The sequence below is a fragment of the Cyanistes caeruleus genome, chromosome 15 (genome assembly GCF_971803275.1).
Source record: "Cyanistes caeruleus chromosome 15, bCyaCae1.hap1.1, whole genome shotgun sequence".
Lineage (NCBI taxonomy): Eukaryota > Metazoa > Chordata > Aves > Passeriformes > Paridae > Cyanistes > Cyanistes caeruleus.
In genome coordinates this window covers 9,211,727-9,234,460 of record NC_141715.1, presented here as the reverse complement: position 1 = coordinate 9,234,460, position 22,734 = coordinate 9,211,727, and the positions used below count along the sequence as shown (strand labels likewise).

At 41.4% G+C, this 22,734-nt stretch overlaps 1 protein-coding gene across 4 annotated transcripts; it reads right to left on the bottom strand.

Moving 5' to 3' along the window:
• Nucleotides 1-474: 474 nt before the first annotated feature.
• Nucleotides 475-21,728, bottom strand: LOC111935412 (uncharacterized). 4 transcript variants are annotated; one of them, XM_086851252.1, is made up of 4 exons: nucleotides 21,218-21,728; nucleotides 9,552-9,609; nucleotides 5,634-5,703; nucleotides 475-4,370 (listed from the first exon to the last, which is right to left on the bottom strand). In XM_086851252.1, coding segments are annotated over exons 1-4 (372 nt in total). In that variant the 5' UTR covers nucleotides 21,461-21,728; the 3' UTR covers nucleotides 475-4,369. The 4 variants fall into 4 exon arrangements, 1 of the variants encoding a protein (XP_086707378.1); XR_015276597.1 differs by lacking the exons at nucleotides 475-4,370; nucleotides 5,634-5,703; nucleotides 21,218-21,728 and adding exons at nucleotides 10,648-10,693; nucleotides 17,679-17,768 and having other exon boundaries at nucleotides 9,529-9,609; XR_015276599.1 differs by lacking the exons at nucleotides 475-4,370; nucleotides 5,634-5,703; nucleotides 9,552-9,609; nucleotides 21,218-21,728 and adding exons at nucleotides 11,618-11,690; nucleotides 17,679-17,768.
• Nucleotides 21,729-22,734: the final 1,006 nt, after the last annotated feature.

The following is a 22,734-nucleotide window of genomic DNA, read 5'->3' as shown; positions in this document are numbered from 1 at the left end:
CTGCCCCTCCAAATCTTTTATTTGGAAAAATCCATAAAGGGGCTCTGTCACGTGCTGCAGACTCTGGTGAAGGAACAGTTGACTTGAGCAAGAGAAGGGAAGCCCCTGTTTTTTGTGTCATCTCCAGGACAGGCAAACAGGCAAATCTTCTCCCTGTGTCAGGACTCACCTCCAGACTGAGCAGGGAAAGGCTTTATGTCAGGGTTCGCCCCAACCACCCCCATGCATTGAACTATGTTCCTACTTCTTTGTCATCAGAAAAACTCCTGGGCAAAAGCAGTGTCTGGTTTGAGCTGTTTTGGGGTTGGTTGTTGCCCTTTATGTTTCTAGATGGTGGATGCAGGGTTATGTTACGCTCCTGAGCAGATTTTCTGGGCCACAACTGCTTTCCAGGACTTTCATTAGTGGCACAGGTGTTCTGCATTATAACTCATTTTTCACTCCTAGGGCTGTAAGGGGATAGGGCAGTCCTACTTATTATTGTCTTTTTTTTTTTTTTTTTTTTTTTTTTTTTTTTTTTTTTTTGAAATGATCTGCATTGGTGTTTGCAGTTTGCTGATGGCTCATTTGTACCGTGAATGGTTTGTACTGTGAACGGTATTGATATGTCTGGTAATGTGAGCCAGCAGATTTACTGCACAATTGGCAACATTAGAGAACCCTGAGACACCAGCCAAAACCCAGGATAGATTAGGTAGATTGCTATTGCAGATACAATATACATCTACAGTGTCCTTCTCGGGGCTCTTTTGGATGCTGCTAAATGTGTTTGGCTATGGAACATAAATCTTTTTCCATCTGCATTTATTTACCTTGCAGAGTCTACATAATGTTGATGTGTCATCTGTGCATGCACATGTGCCCATGTGTTCCTATATATGAGTTAAAAGACATGTATATTATGTATCTACCACATATTTTTCAGCTCAAGGACCTCTCACATGTCATTCCATCTGTTCCCTTTTACTGATGGAAAAGACGTGTTTAGTGATAAGTTATTTTCCCCTTATTCTCTTTCCTGAAGGTGTGCTGTTGGTCTCCAGAAGAAAACATAACAAAAACGTTTACACAACAGTAAACACAAAAGTAGCATAGACTTTGTAAATATAAAATAGTGATGTGTGGAGCTGATAAAAGCTTAGGCAAGATTATTCTGCAAAAAAGTGTGATGAAAGCAGAAGTTTCATTAAGAGCAATTTGTTGGCAGGAACTAATATATAAAATTTGCACTTTTCAGGAGATATATTTCAGTACCCAGGTTTTCCTTTTTCCAGTGAAAAGATGAAGTTTTTAGCAGAAGAAAAGCACTGTCCATGAATTTCTTCTAGTTGGAATAACAATTTCCACAGAAAAAAAGCATAGCTTTTATGTTATTTTTTTTTAATGAGGTCTAGCTGTGTGGTTTTCTGGCCTCAGAAAGAAATTTCAGAACTGGCTTAAACAAGTATCTGTCTAGATGAGCAAAGCTAAGTTACATTTATGTCATATGTTAAATACTCATGTCCAAAGTTTTTGCCTTGTAGCCTGTATGACTTCATATTTTTTCACCAGCACAATCTGACCCCTTTGTCAGACTGACAAACAGCTCATCACATCATGCTGCCATCTTCAGAGGGGGCTGATCCCTTTTTCTGGTCAAAAAGCTGCTCATCTCACTTGAGATAAGCAGAAGACTTATAACTGTTATGGAAGCACTAAATTTGTGCAGCCACAGTGGGGAAGGACACAGCCCCAGTCCAAAGGTTGCACAGTAGCATGGCACAATTATTATATATGATTTTAGCTGAGAAAACTCATATTTGCACTCTGGAAGTGACTTCACCGAGTTCATACCTCAAGGTGGCTCATGCAAACCCAGCAGTTGTTGGGTTTTTTGGGCAGCCAGGGGCTGTTACGGATCTAAAGAGACTAAATTCATGTAAGATGGACAAATTGAAGTTAAAAAAAAAAGGATTAAATTGTCCACATTCCCTGTAAATACAGTAGTAGTAAATATCTGTGCCATAGTCACTTCCTCCTCTAAGCTTTACATCCCATGGAAGTTTTCCCAAAATCAAAACACCTATGGTTATAGGTTTCTTTTTTCCTGGCTGAAGAAGACCTGGACTTGAGCAAAAAGCAGTGGAAGAATTTCGACAAAAGTAATTCTGAGTTATATTTCCAAGAAAACAGGCCCTGAATAAAAGGGAAAACAACTTATTCTTCTAATTTTAAACTGAAAACTGAGATTCTAATTCACATTGCTATGTCTCCTATGCCTAGGAAAAAAGATAGAAAGGCCAGTGGTTTTGCAGACGTACAAAATTCACCCCAAGCTGTTCTGAAAATAAACAGCATCAAAACTAGATAGTTTTGCTGAAATAAAACCTTGCAGTAATAAAACAAATGACTAACACTTTCTATTGGTCTGCATAACATAGAACACAAAACATACATGTAAGCAAGTCAAGATGGATGAGTCATCTTGACTTAATAAAATGTACAAATACTTGCTAAATGTTTGAGAAGTCACATGCCAGGAGCCTTCATCACTTGTTTTGTTAGACTCCTGCTTTGCCAAGTCAAAACAGTCAGAAATCATAAAAAATAATCCACACAATCTGTCTGAAAACACGTTTTTTTTGCGTTATTTTTCTTGCTTTACTGCAACGAGTCCCTCATTCTGCCATCAAAATTTTGCAATAGAGAGCATGACTTCCTCTTCATAAGGTAAGCAAATGTTTTGCATTTATCAAGTTCCCAGAGTCTAAATGGAGAGAGAGTCAGCAGACCTCACATGTTTATGTTTCTTTACTGGAAATGAGCCATGGGAAGTTGCAGTTAAAAGGCTGCTGTGTCTTGGGGTTCAAGGGACACAATAGGCTTCAATGACTATAACATTGCTGAACATCTGAAGCTCTGTTTGCCTTAAATATGAATTATAAGTGCTCAGAACCTCTGTAAACAGGGCTGGAAAACAGAAAACTACATTTATTAATGAAACCCACTGCTGGTTCAGATTGGTTCACAATCTTGTCTTCCTATTAAAAAAATAATAATTGCCCTCACCTCTGCACCACCAATCTAAACCACATCCAACCTAGATGTTCAACATCTGTGTTTCTCTGGACACATTTTCCATCTTCTCTTGGAAATTTTGCCTGAGTTCAACTTGGTGATTCTTTCGTTTTTAAAAAAAATTTAGGAGGGGATATCCAGATGTTTAATAATCCATCTGGGTTATTGTGCCAGTTAGGCTGCTGACCACCCTGAAGCTTCAGCTCTGTCCATTGTCTGTGAGTAGATCAAAGCAATCCCAAATGTGCTTTGGGGATGGTCTGACCTTCAGCTCAGGAGCAGCAGACACAGCCTGCACCAGTGGTAAACATGATGTGTTCGGGACATGGTGGGCTTACTGTGCCAATGCATGCACACGAGGATTGAGGCTTCCCAATGTCAGGCACGATAAACAGGCCAGAAAGTGAAAACCTCCACTGGTTTCTGGAAAGAAATATTGCAAGGTAACCCAGAAGTGCATGGGAAGTCCACACAGGTGACAAGAAAAGCTTGTCACTTCAAACAAAAGTAGGGGATACAGCTGGACAGGTGGAAGAACAGTGTGCCAGTTTCCCTCCAAGTTACCTGTGCAGGTTGAAACTGCTACTCACTAAGCAGAAATGTAATAATCAAGAGTGAAACTGGCTGCTCTTCCCTTCCAACTGTGCTCCATAAACCAGAGCTCAGGTGTGGCCCTTTGGCAGCAGAGATAAATAAGTGATTGAATGTTAGTGGAACAAAACAAGCATTGGAAAGGGCTAAACATTATACACTGAGTTGCTGGGGTATTAAATTAGCTTAATTGGCCATAGATGGATAAAATTTCTCTCATTACCTACCCCTTGTGTTTCAATTGCCATCAAAGGGCTTAGCACAGCTTTAGGTCTCTGCTGTGCACATGTTCAGTGCCTGGGAGGAGTTGGTGCTCTGCTGAGCCAGAGCTCTGCAGTTATAAACAGGAAGAAATATAATTTGGCTTTTAATGTGAAATTTGTGTCCCACAGCCTTCTTCCCATCAGAATTCATCATTTGTCTCTGACACAGGGGAGGAAGCACAGCATTACTGGGAAAAGGAGAGAAGTTGCTCCTTTTTGGAGATGGCCTCTCTCCAGCTTTGCTCTAGCTCAGCCTTTGTGTCCTGGCACAGCAGGATACTGAGCTCCAGTTGTAAGTACAGAAGTCAAATTTTCAACTGACTGATCAGCTTTCCCACAAATGTACCCAGCAGTAACCTATGAATCACCTTTAACCCCAGAGACTGTAGTTTGCCCCATATGGCACTCCTTTCTTCACTATCATCTGCAAGTGAAGGTGGCACACACTCCATAGACAACCTTGAGCAAAACAAAAATTGATAAACCTAAATGACTTTGGAGAAGCTTGTCTGAGCAGTATACAGGGCAGTTCTGGGGCCCTGGTGAGAAATAATACAGCCAAACACTCATTCACAGAGGGAAAATGATTTTTCCCACTCTATCTACTTATTGCTGGAGCCTTGCTCAACACCTTCTGTTCTTTGCTTTGGGTCCTAAAAGAGGTCACTAATTGTGAATTCAGATAGATTCCCCATATCCTGCTCTTCATGGTGCAAGCAAAGGCAAAATGCTCTAAGTTAAGCAACCTGTAACTGTAAGAAAATGCATTGACCAAGTGGCATTTTTTTCAAGGTTAGATGAATAGGTGACATTTTCCTGTGGGGCCATAGGGTCACCAAGACTGTTCTGATCTGCTCTGTCTCTTTGAAGGCTGCTTTTAAACACATTTTTTTAAGCAGTCAATGACTGTGATAAACAGAGTCCTTCATTATTTACATTTTGGTGTGTATTAGGCTCAGAAGGAAGAACTATATATTTGTGGGCTTTTTTAATTTTTCCAGTCAAAGTAAGAGTAGTAGGGATTCAAAGAGGACAGCCCTTTCCAGATAGTTTTTGTCCATTGCTAGTCCTTGGATCTTGAACCTTTCAGCACATGTGGAGTCTTTAGTGCACAAATCAGATTTTTATTGAGGGTCTACTGCCTGCCTTCCTTGAGGGAGATGGACAATGAGACAGAGGTCTCTGGTAGACACACCTATACAGAAAAACAAATTATATTGGGGGAAATTGTGTGTGGTATATCTGGTTAATGCACTGTTTTTAATTTAATTTTTGGTGAAATAATGCACACTGTAGTAGGTGTTAAAAATCACTGCTGCCTTAACCTGTGTTTGGTTCTTTAGTGAATTTCCTTTTTTCCTGAACTCACTGCTGGTATCATCCCAAATCCTTGCCTCAGGCCCTTTAAAAATCTGTGTTCCTGTATCAGTGGCTAGATGTTGTATTGTCTCTTTTTAGTTGTAAAATTTTACAGGTGGGAATCCAAAAGAATTGGAAACCTGATAGCTGAGCACTATTGCCTCTGCCAGTAGAAGTGGTGCTTTAGAAAATTCTGTGTATGAAATGAAAACAACACAAAGCTCTTTTACAACCTATTGACATTAGTGATGTTTAATTTTAATTAACACTGATCTTGTGGAGGATGGTAAAGGAGTATCATTAAAACATCACTGTACTGGTAATCTGTGGTGGCAACACTGGTTAACTTTTCAAAAAGCTTACTACTTGTTCTTGTTCTTGTTCTTGTTCTTCTTCTTCTTCTTCTTCTTCTCAGTGTATATTCCTAAAACACCTAGAAGATGGCCAGATTTCATGAATTGTACAAAAACTTCACATAAGAATGGACAGGGATTTTATCAATAAGCACAGAACAAAAGGATAAATTTTGTAGAAGATCTAGCAGCCACCTGGGATCAGCTGGAACGTGCACAGGGCACTTTTGGACCAGAAGGACATGCTGCTGCATTGTCTCTGTCTTCAGGAGAATTTGTATCTCCCAAGAATATGGTGCTACTTGTGTGAAGAAGGGAAAAACTGCAATGTTTTGGGCTCTTGGAAAAAAAAGAAAATATGTTCTTATATCAGTCCCTGTTTTTCAAGTTAGAGACACCAATTCTACAAACCCTTTCAGTTATTTTTAAAAACCTTGTGGAGAATATGCTGACTGTTATTAAGCTGTTTGTCTGTTGCAAGGGAAGATTGGGAAGGGTTTAATCTTCACTCAGGGAAGGACATTGTCTTTACTCATAAAACCTTTCCTTTGAACACTCAGGGGTTCCTAACTTGGGCCTGGGTTTCACCCCACTCCTGCCCTATTAAACCCCGAGATAGCTTTTGCCTGGGGACTTTCCCATACATCATCCAGTCAGGAGAGCCGTGGCTGCTCCCCTCCTCTTCCTCCAGCTCTGTCACTGTGAATTCCCTCGTGGGCTGAAGTGTGGTTCACAAGCTCCAGGGATCCCCTGGGATCCAAGTGGGCTGGTTCCTTCCTGGATGGCCCTTTTCCTCCAGATCCTCCCTACAGCTTCAGCCCTGCTGCTGCTGCCCAGCCTCGCCCTTCGGAGCTGAGGCTGAGGCTCAGAGACCACCTGGGGCTTTCTCTTCCCACTGCAGGATGGAAAGACAATACAGGCTCACATGTGGTATGGTGTAAAAACAGACACATCTCCTGGGAATTCCTGCCGGGAAGTTTTCAGGAATATGAAAAAGCTAAAGAATATAACCCCACAGCAAAACAAGCTCTACACAGCGATTTATAAACTGATTTTGGAATTCTTTTGTATTTGTTGGCTATTTTCAAGGAAATCACTCAATAATATATCTTTATGATAATAACTTCACTCTATTATGTTTTTAACTACTGATATTCAGCGGCCAAAACATGGAGGGTAAGATTTATACAATTAGTTATTTATTAGTGCTGAAATTTAATGAATAAGACTCTCTTTCCATTACTGGAATACTTAAATGGAATGACATTTTTCCTTTTTGATAGTATCTGCCTTGGTGTCTCCTTCACTTTATAAACAGGGACACATCAAAGATTTTACATTACAGTAAAAAACTCTGAAATATAATTCAGTGCTCCTATATGGCTGTTTTCCTAGGATTTTCAGAATATGGAACTTATTTTCGTTTCTGAGAATCTTAAAGGTCTTAGCACCCTTTCCTTTTTAGTAATCTTCTTTGTGTTTGCTGTGCACTATGGTTCTCCTAATAAAAGAAAATATTCAGACTCCCATTTTACAAGCTTTTAAAAGAACACCAGACTCCAGTGACTTGGTAAACCTCCTTTTTTTTTTTTTTTACCCAAAGCTTAAAAAAAAAAGAGTAGATAACTTGGGAATGTGTGGCATTCTTATTTGCCTCAAAAGCCTTTGATTTGACAGTATTTGCAACCGCATTTTGTATGCAGTGCTTCAAGACAAGCAGTAACTGGGTCTGCTTATCTGGGGCTCTTGCAGCTCCTTGGTGGGAATGACTCTTTACACAAAATCCAAGCAAAATGTACCTTTGTTCCTATTCCTTAATTGCATGCAGAAAGCTAAGGAATTCTAGTAGTTTTTTATGTAAATGTGGGGGAACTTGTATATTTTTAATTCAATTTAAATATCTTTATTTTGTGTCTTTGTGAGCAAGATCTTTCATTGAGCCTGAAGGGGGAATGTCACAGTAACAATATCATTCATAGTATCAGGGTTTCCGGTTTTTCTTCAAATTAATTTAAATCTATTCCACTTAGAGCTTTGCAAGTCTTTAAAATGACCCCAGAGAATTCTGAATCAGGTCCTAAAATGCTTCAAATTAACTGAAAATTCAATATCAAGAAAAAAGAGACACCACAGGCTAGCCAAAAAGTCTAGAAAATCTAGTGAATACGTGACTTTTAAAGTACATTTTCCATTTTCAAAAATCTGTTTAAGTACTTTCTAAATCTTCTCCATTATTTTGTCCCTTGAGTTATTTCTACAAATAAAAACAAGTAATTTCAAAACATGGGACTGGCTGATTATTTTCACAGAGTGATTTCCTCTAGACCTACATTTCTTAAGTCAGTAAAAAATGAAAAGACTGACATTAGCTGATTATATTTATATTATTTATTCTGCATGTAGAAACAGCCTACGACCAAACAAGGTTAATTTTTATAGCAAAAAATGGGAAGGGTTTTTGAGCTAAGAAAATGTGTTTTCTCTGCATCAGCATAAATAACAGACAGAGAAACAGCTGAAATATCAGTGGTGGATCATAAGTCCCTTCTCATGTTAGTCTGTGCAGCTGAACTGCATGATAGCAGCTTTTTAGGCTGTAGGTTTTTATTGAAATGCCTATTGAGTAAAACATAATTCATGCTGCTGCTCGCCCTTAATACAGGAAATAATATACCCATTTAACTTAATCACAATTTATATTACATGTGCATATTTCTAAACAAGTGCTGTAGATGGAGAGTTTGGTAGCAATAATATTTATGAATTACACTTTTAGTTAGCAAAGGAAAATGTGTGACCTCTTACATTTTGTTTGACATTTGAATTTGGTATCCCGTATATGTGACACGGGTGATGGATGCTTATTAACACAGCGTATAAACAGGAAATGCTTCTAAGCTGACCATTTATTAGTGCAGTATGTGTTCAATCTGAAATTGGAATTTTAGCTGCAGTATTCTTCTCTGATGACTGCAGAGCTAAAATAAAGGTGGGTTTCTTTTTTATTTTGTTTTGGATTTTTTTCCTCTTTTGTTTTCCTGCACAGATTGGACAGATTTAACAGTATAAATTTTGTATCCAAATCAATCTTCCCTATGCAACTTAAGTGTATGAACACAAGGACTTTTTTTTGAAGTGTAAAAACCAGAGTCATAGGAAATGTATCAAGTGAAAGGATTTTGTAGGATTCATAGTGTATTTTCCTGGGTAAATAAATAAATGTGTGCACCCACATTCCTCTGTGTCCTGATGTATGCACTGAGCCATTTCCCCCTTTACTTCATTACTGCAGAGAGGCAAGGAAGCACCATTCCTTCCCCAGGAGTCTGACAGCTGATCCACTTTGGATCTGTCCTCCAGGACTGGAGACATCATAATTTTTCACTCACACTTAATTGCTCTTTCTAAAGAACCCACCCTTAAATTCCTGACAAATATCTGAAAAGCTTTGTCAGTGAAAGTTTCAGCACTTCATCTTATAAAAGCAGAAGTAAAACTCCACATATTCAGAAGGTTTCTTGCAGCAGAGAACAAGGATATAGTTTTTTCCTAAAAAGAAGCCAGTCCTCTCCACTTTTCCTGATGATTTACTGGAGGAAATATATAGAATAATACAGAGACACTGTTTCCCTCTCTGTATCCCATTTAAAGTAAGCCCTCAGGAGAGGGAACATATATCTAGTTTTCCTAAGCACAGCCTAATATTGCAAAGCACTTGGATAAAATTTATTTGTTTAACAAAAGAGCAATGACGACATGGTAAAGTGACTCAAAGGGAAGATTTTATTTTAAATATCTCTGTCCAAAGTGTTCTCCTGTATTGTACAGTGCAGGTCAGGGAAATTATTGCCTATGTAAAAAATCAGTAAAGAACTTAAAGCTAGCCATTAAAAGTAGCATCTGAAGCGTTACTGCTAACATTAAATACCTTCACTGAATCCACAGCTTTCCACAGCGCAGGACCCAATCACAGGAAGGCTAGCAACCTGGAAATTGAAACGGGCAGATCTTTAATCTAACATTCTGCTTTTCAGTGGAAAAAAGTAACGTCTTTATAGATGAGAGTCAAAGGTTAAATTTAGTTTGTATCAAATTACAAAAATATGCTTTTGGTGAGGTTAGATTCTCATGCTCAGAGCAATTCAAACTGTAATGAAAGCAAACATTGAAAGAGATAATCCCATTAAAGATGAACTATTCACTTTAACCTCAAATATTTGGTAACTAAAATAAAACCATCCTAGTAGGAGGATGAAGTTCAGCTCTTAAGGGAAACTGGAACTCAATATTATACCTCAGACTGCACAAGAAAAAAAAACAAAACAGCTCTCCTGTTTCTAAAATAAAATGTTATTTGGGGGGAACAAATTAATTCATGTTCTTCTCTTGAGGTCTACACAAAACAGTGGTGACCTTTCTGGCAGTGTGTGCTTGTACACTTCAGGGTAAACCATGCTTCTCTGCAAACAGCAGCTTGTGCAGACCCAGGAGCCCCACGCTGTGCTGCCGACAGTGGGGAGTGAGGAGCAGGGGATGGATGCTGCTCTGGGAAGCGGCTCAGAGTCACGGCAGGCATCCCACTGCACCTCTCTGTGCCTGCTCCTCCCAACACCACCGGCATTGGGATGTCCTCCTCTCATGGCAGTCCCCTCAGCCGTGCAGCTGGTTTCTGACAGGGAATTAATTCTGATAAAAACCTCGAGTTTCAGCTGAGAATAAAATCTGAACAACCCTGATTGCAGCCTCCCCAGTCTGTCCCCTGAGCCACTCCAGCCTGGCACAAGGAGGGAACACAGTGGGACCCCTAACCTGGGGCTTGGCCTGGGTACTCAGTGTGGTTTGGAGGTCCTGGTAGTTTCAGATTATTCACTTCTTGGAACAAAAAGGGGAGCAAGAAATATTTGCAAAGCCCCATTGCTAAAGAACTGAGCTCTTTAATATAATGTGACAAAGCTTTTGACTTTCAAGAAATACCAAAAAACATCTTTAATCCCTGAACTTCTGATACCCCATTGAAAACTCACCCATAAAAGCAGCCACAGCCAGAGTCTTTCTTCATTCCCCAGAGACCTGGATGATGATTTAAAGAATTTGGGAAGAGTCTTATATTCTTTCCTTTTACAACTTAAAATAGACTGAAAATATTTTTTTTGAAAGGTTAAGAAAAAATATCATAGACTGATATTTCTTTTTTATGCCAAGTTTCAGCCTGGAGAAAATTTTATGGCTGAGTTCTAATCCACTGCAACCCCTGGTTTATAACAGAAATGCTGACACAATGATAACTGCAGCGTTACAATGCTGCTGCTATGATATTTATTGCTCCCTAGTGCCAGCTGGGGTTAATCCTTATTAAATGCATTCATTTTCTGGCCTGGTGGAGAACAGATCTCTTAGTGAGCAGGCAGAGTTTGGGTCCCTGGTAGTGTTAATGGAAGATATCACAGAAGACACAGTAAGTGAGGAGTCTTTAAGGGGGCTACTGAAGGTGTTTTTGGGGATTAAGTGGCCTTCTCCGGGGGCTTGAGCTCAAATCCAGAGTGTCTGTGCTGAGAAGTGTCTTTGCAGCAATGGAACTGCACATGCTGAGAGCTTTGTTCTTTTTAGAATCAAGGAAGGGTATGAGAGAAAATGTGACATAGTCATGTATCTGCACAGTCAGCAGTGGAACAGATCCCACTGATTAAGAATTATCAATCTCCCAGGTGATAGCCCAGGTGGGATATCCAGGTGTGAACCCAAATATCCCAAATCCTTTGCTACTGAACTGTCCAGTTTAATGGTATTGGAAGAAAGGAGGAATGACAAGATGCCTGTTCAATACACACCAACTTATTCCTTCAATACTATCTGAAAGAGTGGAAACCACAGCTTCATTTTATTCACAAGTTTTTCACGTCCCACTGATGACTTAAGTTTTAGTTTCGTATTTTCCAGATTCTGCGCCGCGTTAGTGTATAACTCTGAACTTCATATAAAGTGTTAGCAAGTTCTCTTCACAGTTGAGTCAGACAAAGCAATCCTTTTCCAGCCCCAGAGCCAAAGACACCATTGCAGCTTCAGGCCCCTAAAGTATAAACAACAGCAAATTGAGGAGAGCAATCTGGGACAATGGGTCTTCATAACCTGAAACTGTAATTGGACAATTACCTCAATATATAAATGGATTAAAACTTATAAAAATGAGAGAATGTGTGACCTGTTGTCCATCCTTTGTGTAGCCTCAGCTGGGCTCTTGTACTGCTGGGGTGTATTCTTTCAAGGCCCTTTAATAAATATCTCCTTTATTCCTTTAACATTGCCTAGCCTCTGCCCTAGGTAGCCTCCCAAGGCATCACTACCCTCACACACATTTATATTTTAGCAACATAAACCTGAAAATCTCACAAAAATTTCTCCATAAAGCTGTGTGGGACTCTGGGTAAATTTTTCCCACACCAACATGGTGTTTGCTGTATTTATATGGCAAACTGGAGAAACATGAAGGAAAGTTGCAGGTTCATTTTGGAAAAGAGTAGGTACAGTGATCATTTTTTCATTTTGCTCTTGCTCTGGGTTCTGCAGAATGATCCTCAGCTCACCTGCCAAGCTCTCAGCCTGCAGACCTAAACCAAAGGGGGCTGCTTGCTATGAAAAAAATCTCAGGACTGAAGGAGTGAGCATGTGTGCAAAGTTCACCACGAGTTCAGTGAATGATCATATTTTCCCCACAATAATAAATACTTCTATAATTTATAAATGCCTCAGAAGGCTGAGATATGTGGGGGATGCAGAATCAAAGTGGCTTGACAGGAGAGAGACAAAGGAATGAGACAGAGAGTGAACTGACTACTAAAATTCCTCATCTCTGATTTGTTCCTTTTAGGACTTGTCCCCAGAGAAAAGGCTGCACTTTCTAGAGAAGCTTAAAAAATCAAAAGAAATCCTCTGGGCTTGTGAACAGCCAAGAAGAATTTTAAAAACCTTCAATTTGAACACAGAGCCAAAGAGAAGTACTCAAGATTTTCTGCTCTCTATTTGATAGTCATTTTTTAAAATATGAGCAATGAGATGGGGAGGAAAGTCAGGCTTTTCATAAAAAGATTAAAATCAGAGATATGTTTTCTTCATTTCAAGGCAATGTTCTGCCTTGTTACATGCAAGCTTTCTAGTAAAAGAGAACTAAAGTCATTTTCATCAAAACTACTTAAAAGAAAAACAAGGAATGTTCAAGAGAACAGAAACCCATGTTTTAAGTATTAGGAAAAACATGAATGTTTTTATTAAAAAGCCATTTTGAAAGAAATGGGGCTAATTCACTTTCCCTTGATATTCAGAGAAGCTGGAAATCTAAATAAAAATAGCTTTATTTTTGTTTAAAATTTCCACAGGGCAAAATGCAGTGTCATGACCTTGTCTAACAGATGGAAATAGAAAAATGTTCATGTAAAGAAAACAGCCACAGGAACATTCAGAAAGGTGCCTTTAGGAGGCAAAAAAATATTCATTTTCATTTGCCCTCTGTAAGGTACAAAGGCTTTGTATAGAACCATGGACTCCAGGGCAGCAGGACAGACCAAGCACAGGGCTGCAAGTTCTGAGTGCCCACAAAGCCTGGGAATTTTTAATGGGAGCTGGGAGGGGTGAGTGCATGGCAGAGCTGGTTAGAATCAGTGGCATGGAGCTGTGGAAGGACAGGCAGGGCCAGCCAGACATTGCTGCTTCACCCCAGGGCTGTCCAGTGCCCCAGCCAAAGGAAAAAAGGATGTGGGGAAAGATGGGCACTATGCACTTGACAAAACTGCTGGCACAGAGAAATTATTAACAGGAGAAAAAGACAATACTAAATCAAATTGAAACATTTGCAAGGATGACAGAAGTTTCTTGATGAGCTCCAAGATCATCAAGTCCAACCTTTCATGGCCTTCTCTGCAGAATGGAGAGGGAAATTCAGAGGTTCCTTGCTTGTAAGGCTACTTAGCCTCCTTGGCCACTGATTTTTTCTCTGCCATCATTTTGAAGAAGAATTGAGCTCTACAGCTGGAAGAAATGTTTTCTCACCTGTTAGCCATTTGATACAGAGAGATTCTCACAGAAATCAAACACAGCCTCTTATCAACTGCTCCACCAGCACAGACTGGTCCAACACAGCTTTGTACATCTTTGAAGTTCTCAGCTTAAGTGAGCCAGGTCGTTTTATAAGGTTGCATGTGAAATTGTCAGAGGAATGAAACCATTTGCAGATGGGGGAGTGATCAACATGGTACAATATCTCACTTGTGTTTGCCCCCATTTCCTTGGGAAGAAAATAAAAGGAAAACGGAGAAAGGGGGAAAAAAAAGTAAAAGCAGTGGAAGAACAGAGAAACTCCAACAAACAAAATTCTTTTGACAAATCAGTGTTGAAGGAGTTAGTGAGATTTCTGGCAAAACCACCAGGACTCTGAAGACAAGCTGACTGCTGCAATATTTATTACTTTGCTTTCATGAAACCTCTGACATCAAGGACTTCCATAGTGACTGATTTTTGTCAGAATAATGCTGCAGGAACTGGAAGTGACAGATGATTTTCTTGGACACGAAGCCCGTGCGTAATGGCATGAGAAAGAGGACATAAAAAAGTCTGCCCTGAAGCAGCTTAATGTGGCCCTGGAGAGCAGAGCTGTTATCACAGCTTACTGATGCAGTCACAGCAAGAGGGGCTTTACAAAGAAATGGATACTGAAGTCAGCATGGGAAAGATTTCCTGAGTTGTGCTCCCTTACGACAGCCTTGTGGAGGCTGGGGCTGGCAGGAGGAAATGAAGTAGAGGGACGTACCTCCAGGAAAGAAATAGAAACTGGCTTTATTGTGTCACATCCCTCCCTTGCACTGCAGAACCAGAAGATCACATGCAGCAACAATAAATGTACTGAGTTTGACGTGTGTTGCTGGGGCTGTGGCTGGGTTCCAGACAAGCCATGGTACCAGAAGCTTGTGTGCGGATAGCTTTTCAAATGTAATTAATACAGAGCATCTAGGGTTATGGGAATATAGAAAAGTTGGGGAATATTTTAACATGTAATCAAATAGTTGTGGAGGATATTTTTGAAGGAAACTAGTGATTAAAATATTAACCTCCCTTGCCCCAAATACATAAGTCACTGAAATTGCTCCAAGTCCCGTCCAACCTGGCCTTGAACATTTCCAGGGATGGGGCATCCACAGCTTCCCTGGGAAACCTGTGCCACTGTTTCACCACCTCACAGGGAAGGATATCTTCCTAATATCTAATCTAACCTGCCCTCTGTCAGTTTAACGCCATTCCCCACTGTCCATTAGGGGAGACATCTGTCCTGATTTTCTTTCCATCAGAAGGTTCCAGCTGAAAATCAGAGATGGAATCCCAGTGCCCTGCAACAGAATTTCTATTTTTAAACCTAAAGGCAAGTGTGGCAGCAAGATAACATAATCTTCTCTGGGTATCTCAGTACATTTTCTGTGCTGTACAAGCACATCTTTCTGCTTTGATTGGACCTTTTGGTAGCATAATCATGCTTGCTTTCAGTAGAAATGCTGTGAGGCATATAGTTGCTGTTTATACATTTTGATGCAAAAAGACAAAACCTTTTCAGACCCCAAACTATATCTTTATTAAAATAAGATTTTGCTTAGACTTGCCTAAATATTGGTTGTACCTTTGGAAGTGGGGTTTATCTAAGTCATAAATCTGCCTGAATAAAAATCAGAGCTAAATGCTTTATATTTACTTATATTGCAAGTGTAGAAGATTACCTTCCTGAATGATAAATACAACTCTGTCACAATCAGGTAATGCATCACCCTGGAATGTGCTGCAACTCCTTTTGTCTTTTTGGTTACATAGAAAAGCAAAAATAAGGAACAACTACTGAAACATCCATATGTGTGAGACCATTAGTGGGAATTTATAATTCATACAATCTCATGGAATGTGACAGGATTTCCAAGTACTGAACTGGCAGACACTTAGAGATGCTGTAAATTAACCCACACATGAACCTGCCGACTCTGTCCTTTTTCTTCGTTGCCTCATTTCAGCTGAATTGACAAGACAGGATTTCTCCCTGGATCCTGGAACGTTACATACACCTGTCAAGCAGAAGCTTCAAGTCAGCCCTGGGGAGCATCTTTAAAAGACAGTCCTGCAATACCAATGAATTCTCCATCCACTGGCAGTCTGGTTTTTTTTAATAAGACCATCGATTTAAGAACACACTGACCAAACCACTGCCATTTTCAAGCACATGCCCAGGGCAAAGAATGATATACCTGGGGCTGGACCTGCACCTCCTCTTGCACACCCACAAATGAGGATAGCTCTCAGCAGCAGTCAAAGGGCAGTGCCTTGTGTCAGAAGGGAGGGCAAGGAGAAGGTTGTCCAGAGAAGCTGTGGATGCCTCACCGCTGGAAGGGTTCAAGGCGAGGTTGGATGTGGCTTGGAGCAAGCTGGGATAGTGGAAGGTGTCCTTACCCATGGGAGGGGGCTGGGATGAGATGAGCATTAAGGTCTCTTCCTGCACAAACCATCCTATGACTCGTGATAAGGTCCCCTGGCCAGGCAGTGGCTGCTGTGTTTGCGAGGGTACGAGGCTGAGCAGGATGCAGAGAGGGACGCTTCTGCAGGAAGTCTGGCTTTCAGTGAAATACAGCTCCAACCAAGATCTGAGTTACTCTCCTGAGTGTTGCTGATTTCTCCTAGCCAACATTACAGTATCCTGGCCCCAGTGCTTGGCTGCTTGGCACACAGAGTGCTGCTTCCCGCTGCTGCCATGAACAGCCTGCAGGTTGTTGTGAGCAACTGCTCCCCTGACTTCTTTCTCCCAAAGATTCATGCTAGAAGCTTGAGTGCTCAGCTGGGTCCAGGGGACATCCTCTCCACTCCCTCAGAGTTGGGGAGTCACTGGTCTGTACATGTGCCTCTCTAAATCCTGGCTGCCTGTGCAGGAATGTGGATACCAGCTCGGCCCTGGGCTCATGAAGCAGATGAAGTGCTGTCGTGCATTTCAGAAAGAGCGTCTTAACACCAGCAGGACTTTGCTGGCTGCTTTTATGCAAAACCTCCTGTTTGCTTTGTGAAAGATGGGAGGATTCAGCTGAGTTTAAACTGGGCTAAAATATGTCACTGACTTTTTTCTTTTTTATTGTATTTTTTCAGTGTATGCTGGCTCCTAAATTTATGAACTATTTTTAAAGGACTCCTTATATAAGCATATTTAGATGGTTTAAATTTGTTCTTAATAAGTGGAAAGATTTACTAAAACAGGCCTGATGTGATGACTTGGGAGGGATTATTCACCACTGATGCCAATATATTCCAGACAGCCTGAAGAATTAAGCACTCTGGGTGTCGAAAGCAATCTGAATATCACCTAAAACTTGTACTAATGGAGCTCTGGTCTGCAAGGGGCAAGAGTGTCAGGAATCCAGTGCAAACCAAGGGACTGCAAGGAGGGCAAAGGCAGGTAAGAACAAACTTTGCATTTTTATGGGAACTTTTCAAATAATGATGTAGCCAAACTCTGCAAAGAAATCGGTCTGATAAAGATGTGAGGCAAAGCACAGCTCTCATAAATGATGGGCTACAACTGGATTCCTACCAAGTGCTGCTGTCACTCACTAAGCAAATTTATGGTATTTTATTCTAAAGTACATTGGATTCCAGGGTTAGGAATTTTCCTCTGACCCTCTTATCCTGCTTGTGGTTTCATTTTTCTTTAAGGAAACAGATTTAACCATTTATAAACAGAATTTACTAACAGTTTTTCATTATGATCTCTCAGATGGGAAGGGAGTCCCAATGAACTGCAGACACTTGCACAGTTCATGCAGGTAGCACTGGCATAAGTCAAAGCTGGGTCCTGGCAGGATGGCATTCTCTGTGAAGAATGCTTTCCAGGGAGATAATTCAGGCATTGATGTGTCGAGAAATAACCAGAAGGAATGACAGGAATTATTCCCATCCTATTATTCCCCCGGATGAAGTATGGCCAAATATGAGTAGGATTTTTTTTTTGTAAAACAGGTTCAACTCAATTTGATATGCTTTTTATTTTTACCTGCTTGGGAAAGTCTAAGTGTCCTGCAGAAGACAGAGGTGTCAAATTATACCAGCTCCTGTCTCTGATCAATTTTCCTGAGTGTTTTCCCAGATAATGTTCTCCTGACAGCTATAGAGCAGCATGAAGGTTATAGTTCAGTAGTCCCAGCTTTCCTCCTCATGGCCACCTGTTATAATGTAATATAGATTGTTAAATACCTATTTAAAGGTGAGCTTGGAATAAGGTTTTTTCTGTAACAGCTACAAGGATGTTATATTTTTGTTAATGGAGAGAGAAAAGGCTAATTTTTAAACCCAGTGTGGATACTAATTTATTTCATTTATGCTGTTTCTTGTTACCCTCTTTGGTCAAGTACAATTTCCATTCCAGACCATGCATGACCCTCACTGTCATAATGACCCAAATCACACTGACCATTCAGTTCATCTGTTTTGTGCTAAAGTCATTACCAAAAATTGCTGAAATTTCACTGGCTGTGGAAATGTGCAAATGAAAAGGTGTGTGGGTTCACTTCCTTTTACCACAGTCACCTGCACATTTTATTAACAAGCAAGAGAAAGCCAACACTTCAGAAGATATTGCAACTGCAGAAACCAGACTTGGAGGATGACTGAAATATTTGTTTCCTGCTAAATGAGTGTGTCATAACAGGGGGCAGAAATGTGAGGAGGAGCTTTACTGGGAGTCCTGACCAAGGTCATCCAGCTGACTGCACCATGAACAACCTGCGGACAAGTCTGGGTCTCAAAAACATCCAAAAGTGCTGCTAGAGGCATTGCTTCTTTTTATTTTTTAACGTCAGAAATCAGCAAGTCAGCAATGTGCCAGGCTGAGGTCCAGGTCTTCCTGGGATCTGTGCAAGGGTGTTTCTAAAAAGACTGTAGAAAGTTCCATTTGGCATATTCTACTGTATGACATAACTAGTGATCAAAGCACAGATTCCAAGTCTTGCTTAACATCTTTCCTTCCACAGCTATAAAAACTGAGAACAGCATGAGGTGCTAGAGGCCTTACCCCAGGAAAGAAGTTCTGTACACCAGAAACATGAATTTATTTTTTTGAATTTTTTTTTTAATTTTATTTTTTGGTAGTTTTTGCTAATGTGTTTGTGAGGAGTGATTCAAAGATGTCTTGACTACACTGAGTAAGAGGTGACTTCAAGACAAACACTGACATAATTTTATTTCTATTTTTATCTATCAAATAGTCACCTTTGAAACCAAGGCCTGGAAAGTCTTGGCTATGGAAATGGCATCAATTCCAAGTCTGGAATCTCACTTTTGCTACACAAACAGTTCCCCCTGCTCAAAATCAGAGGCTTGCTTGGGCTTCCCTACAGCAAAACACCAGCCAGGAAAGCTGAGATACAGATGTCCATTGGACTACACACAATCATTTTTAAAACCATACAGCATGCAGGAATGTCAAGATCCTGATTACAGTCTGGAGGACAGGTACAGCTGAGGTAATTTTATGCTGAGCCCCCATTACCTGTGTTCCCATTGGCAAAGCAGCCTCATGGTGCATGGTGGGATACAGGCTGCCAGGGATGGGATTTTTGTGTTTTAGTGTCTCCCTCTTTGGGAACTAAAGGCTTCAGTGGTACCTGGGTCTGGTCGTAATTCTTGGATCTTCCTCTCTCCTTCTCTTGTGAGCATTAAAAACATTTATCACCTTTATTTACCAGCTAAATTACTTTATTTTACATTATTTCTTCATACAAAATTATTCAGTCAGAAGGTCTGATTCACATTTGTCCGCTACGCAGAGCATCTCAGAAGGGAAGTAAATTGTAGTGCTATTGTCAAGTCCCTGGTGATAAGAGACAGTCCAATCTTCCCTCTGCCCCAGCCCTTAGGTATTCCTGTAACCCCTAAATTGAAGGAAAATGAATTGGCTAGATCCATATGAAGCAATTCTGGCAGGGAAAACCACACTCAGCTGAAAGATATGTTTTAGCCTTTTGGATATAATTTCAACTTTCAAGATAACTGTTCCTTTGAGGAGCTCTAACTATAAATCCCAAAGTGCCTGCAAGGAGTTGGGTAGGAGTCAAAAATGCTGAATCAGGAGAAAATAATTGTTTTCAAATGGTGACAAACCTGCAAGGTCGGCAGAGAGCAGAGGGGCTGTACTGGTGGATGGAGATAGCCCTGTAACTCAGGGCTGTGAGTTCTGTACACTAAACAGAGCCTAACATCTCCATGGGGTGTTTGACTGCTGCAAACACAGAAGGGAACTGGTCTGCACTGCTCTAACTCACACAGCAGAAATTATATTGAAAGAGAATCTAAAGACGTGGGGTATAGACATGGTGTGCAGTGCTAAAACTTTGGCTCGTTCTGGTTTTATTTCCCTGAGGTGAAGAAATGACAGATTTTGTATTTTTTAAATTATTGCAATGCAAATAATTTGACAGCTTGATCTGGAGGTTTTTGTGTCATGAAATGTTGTTTGAAATTGTGCAAGGCAATACAATAATTATACAATCAAGCATGTCTAAGGATGAAGGATAATTTGTGTAGAGGCTGGGAATTTGCCACTGGTGTGGGTCCAGATTCCTTCATGCCTTGGACAGATTCCTACACAGAGTGGGAGGGGTACTCAGGCTTCAGGAATAGCACTACTTTGAAACTGCAGTTGCAAGTCATAAGGAATCAGCTTGAGGGAGCCTGGTGATTACTTTCTAAGGATATCTACACACAAGAAAATGTGCCTGGGAGTATAAATCAGCATAGCTCTGCTGGCTGCAGCATAGCTGCATCCATCTCCTCCAGCTGAGGATCTGGACAAAAGTATTCTGGCAACACAGAGGACTGAAAACTACCAGAACACCTTTAAACCTCATGTGCCAGCACGCAAGAGAGGCATTCAGCTGTGTGGAGTGGACTTCTTTCATCTGGGGCAGTTAAAGCAGAAAAGTGAACTTTAGATTCTCACAATTTTACTGCATCTGTTAAAGCAGTATTGGCTTTCAGCAATGAAATGAGTATTCAGGCCAAGCGTCTCTGCAGAATTTCGGGCACTCCATGAACAGATAAAATTTCAATTGCAGAAACAAGAGAAAGTACCAGACATAAATGCACCAGATATTACATTTAAGGAAAGACAGTGAAGGGGCAGGTTATACCGTGGGAATAGGCAGCAGCTGGTGGCTGACTCTGGAGTTATGACTATGTTATCAATGAGGCCACAAAAAATTAAGAAAATTAGTAAGTAAGGGCAGCCTGCCCGTAGGAAATCCAGGAGGGCTGGTGTGCAGCAGAGAGCAGCTCTGACCTGGGCCTGGGCTCCAGGCTGGGTCCCTGGTTCCCCACAGACAGAGCTGGCAGCAGCCTGGCTCACTCTCTGGTGGCCCCTCGGGCCAGGAAGAGGAGGTCCATTGGCAGCCCAGCGAGGGGCCAGAGCCAGCTCCCCCTGCCAGAGCTCAGGCTGCTGCACAGGCGCTGAGGGAAGGGCAGCAGCAAGGCCCCTGGAGCAGCACCGGGCCTTGCCAGGAGACAGCCGAGAGCCGGGAAGGGCCAGGAGCCACTCACCTGTCCGAGCGTCCGAGTGTCCCAAGGCAGGAGCAGGGCAGAGCTGGGCACCGGCCTGGCTGTGGCACTGGCACTGTCCCACCTGGCCAGAGCTCCTTCAGCCTCAGTGTGGAGAGGTCCTGGGGTCACCTGTGCTCCAGAGGCTCCTGTGTCTTCAACAGGCTGCAGCTCTGCTTCCCCCACGCTCAGGGCTCGCTGCACGTGTCTTTTCCCACTGCTGCTCTGGACAGGCCTCCTGCTCATCCTTTCAGGTCACTCAAAGGGCCTCAGTCCCTCCTCTAGCATCCCAAAACACTGTGCTGGGAAGGTCAGCGCTGGCAAGGGTGACAGGCAGAACTGGAGTAACCACTGCACCCTTGTGCTTACAGCCACTGAAAGTACCTTCTGTCTAGGTGAGAACCTCTCTCAGTGATTATCTGGCTTTTCTGATCTTCATCAGCTGGAGAGCTGCATCTTTGGGATTATCCTCTCAGCATCTTTGCCTACCCCTTAATGTCCCAGGCTTTGGCCTGTTAGTTCACTTATAGCTTGTCTCAATTCCAATCTCATCCTCCTGCAAGGGTAACTTGCAAATAAAGCAAAGTGGGAGTTGCCATGTTAATGTGCTTTCCTTGAGCCCTCGGGGAAAGGTCCTGAACATGATTTCTTCCGCTTGGATAGAAAGAGGAATTTCTGTTAGAGCCTCCATGAAATTACAGTCTTCTTTTTTTATGAAATGTAAACCAAAGTAAATATTACCTTAGAGTCTCCTATTCGTGTTGCAATAAAATGAGACACTTCCTTGGAAATAAGTTTTAAGACACGAGTCTTGTAATGTTGGGATTTATTGGAGTGGAGTTCACAGCTGACCTGAGGTCTGGAGGGTTTGGAAGCAATAGTCTGTGTGAACTTCCCCTTCTCCAGCACATGAGGTGCAAAACTTGCCAGTTATTCATAGACTTCTCCACCCTTCGTAAGCTCGTGTGCTCATATATCTCTCATGGTACATAAAGAATGACATATTGCAGTGAATCTGCTAAGAATAGCTTGTAAAATACATCATTATATGAATCAGCCTCATTAGAAGTCTCCTTCTCTCATGATTTAAACCAGACACAGTACTCACAGGAATGGAAACCATTTTTTTTTCTCTCCTGCTGGCATGCTGTGCTCAACCAAATGTTGAAACAGAAGAAAATAATTCTCTGAACTCAAGGCCAGAAGTAGAAAGTAAGTACTGCATTACCCTGATGCCTCTCTGGCATAATTAAGGTCTTGGGTGTTTCCCTGGATATATGACTTTCCAGCTTCATTAATAAAATATCATGTTGCTCTTCTGAGCAGCACATAGCTGCATTCCTCACATTCTCCCAATCCCCCTGACTCAGGACCCTGTAACACCTCACTTTCAGCATCCTCAGCCATTCCAGGCCTTTCTCCTCCAGCTGCTGCTGTTTATGAAGGGGATTATACAACATGGTGCCTGTGATAGCAGGAGACAAGGCTGGACGACCCAGGAGGCCTCTCTCAGCCCTTTT

What these genes read in the sequence shown, in the direction of transcription:
- LOC111935412 (XM_086851252.1), bottom strand. Translation starts at nt 21,460, where the DNA reads ATGAGCAGGAGGCCTGTCCAGAGCAGCAGTGGGAAAAGACACGTGCAG. An exon ending in ACACTCGGACGCTCGGACAG is followed by an intron (nt 9,610 to 21,217) that starts GTGAGTGGCTCC and finishes TTCAATTTCCAG; the next exon opens with GTTGCTAGCCTTCCTGTGAT. An exon ending in AAGCTGTGGATTCAGTGAAG is followed by an intron (nt 5,704 to 9,551) that starts GTATTTAATGTT and finishes GCCATCTTCTAG; the next exon opens with GTGTTTTAGGAATATACACT.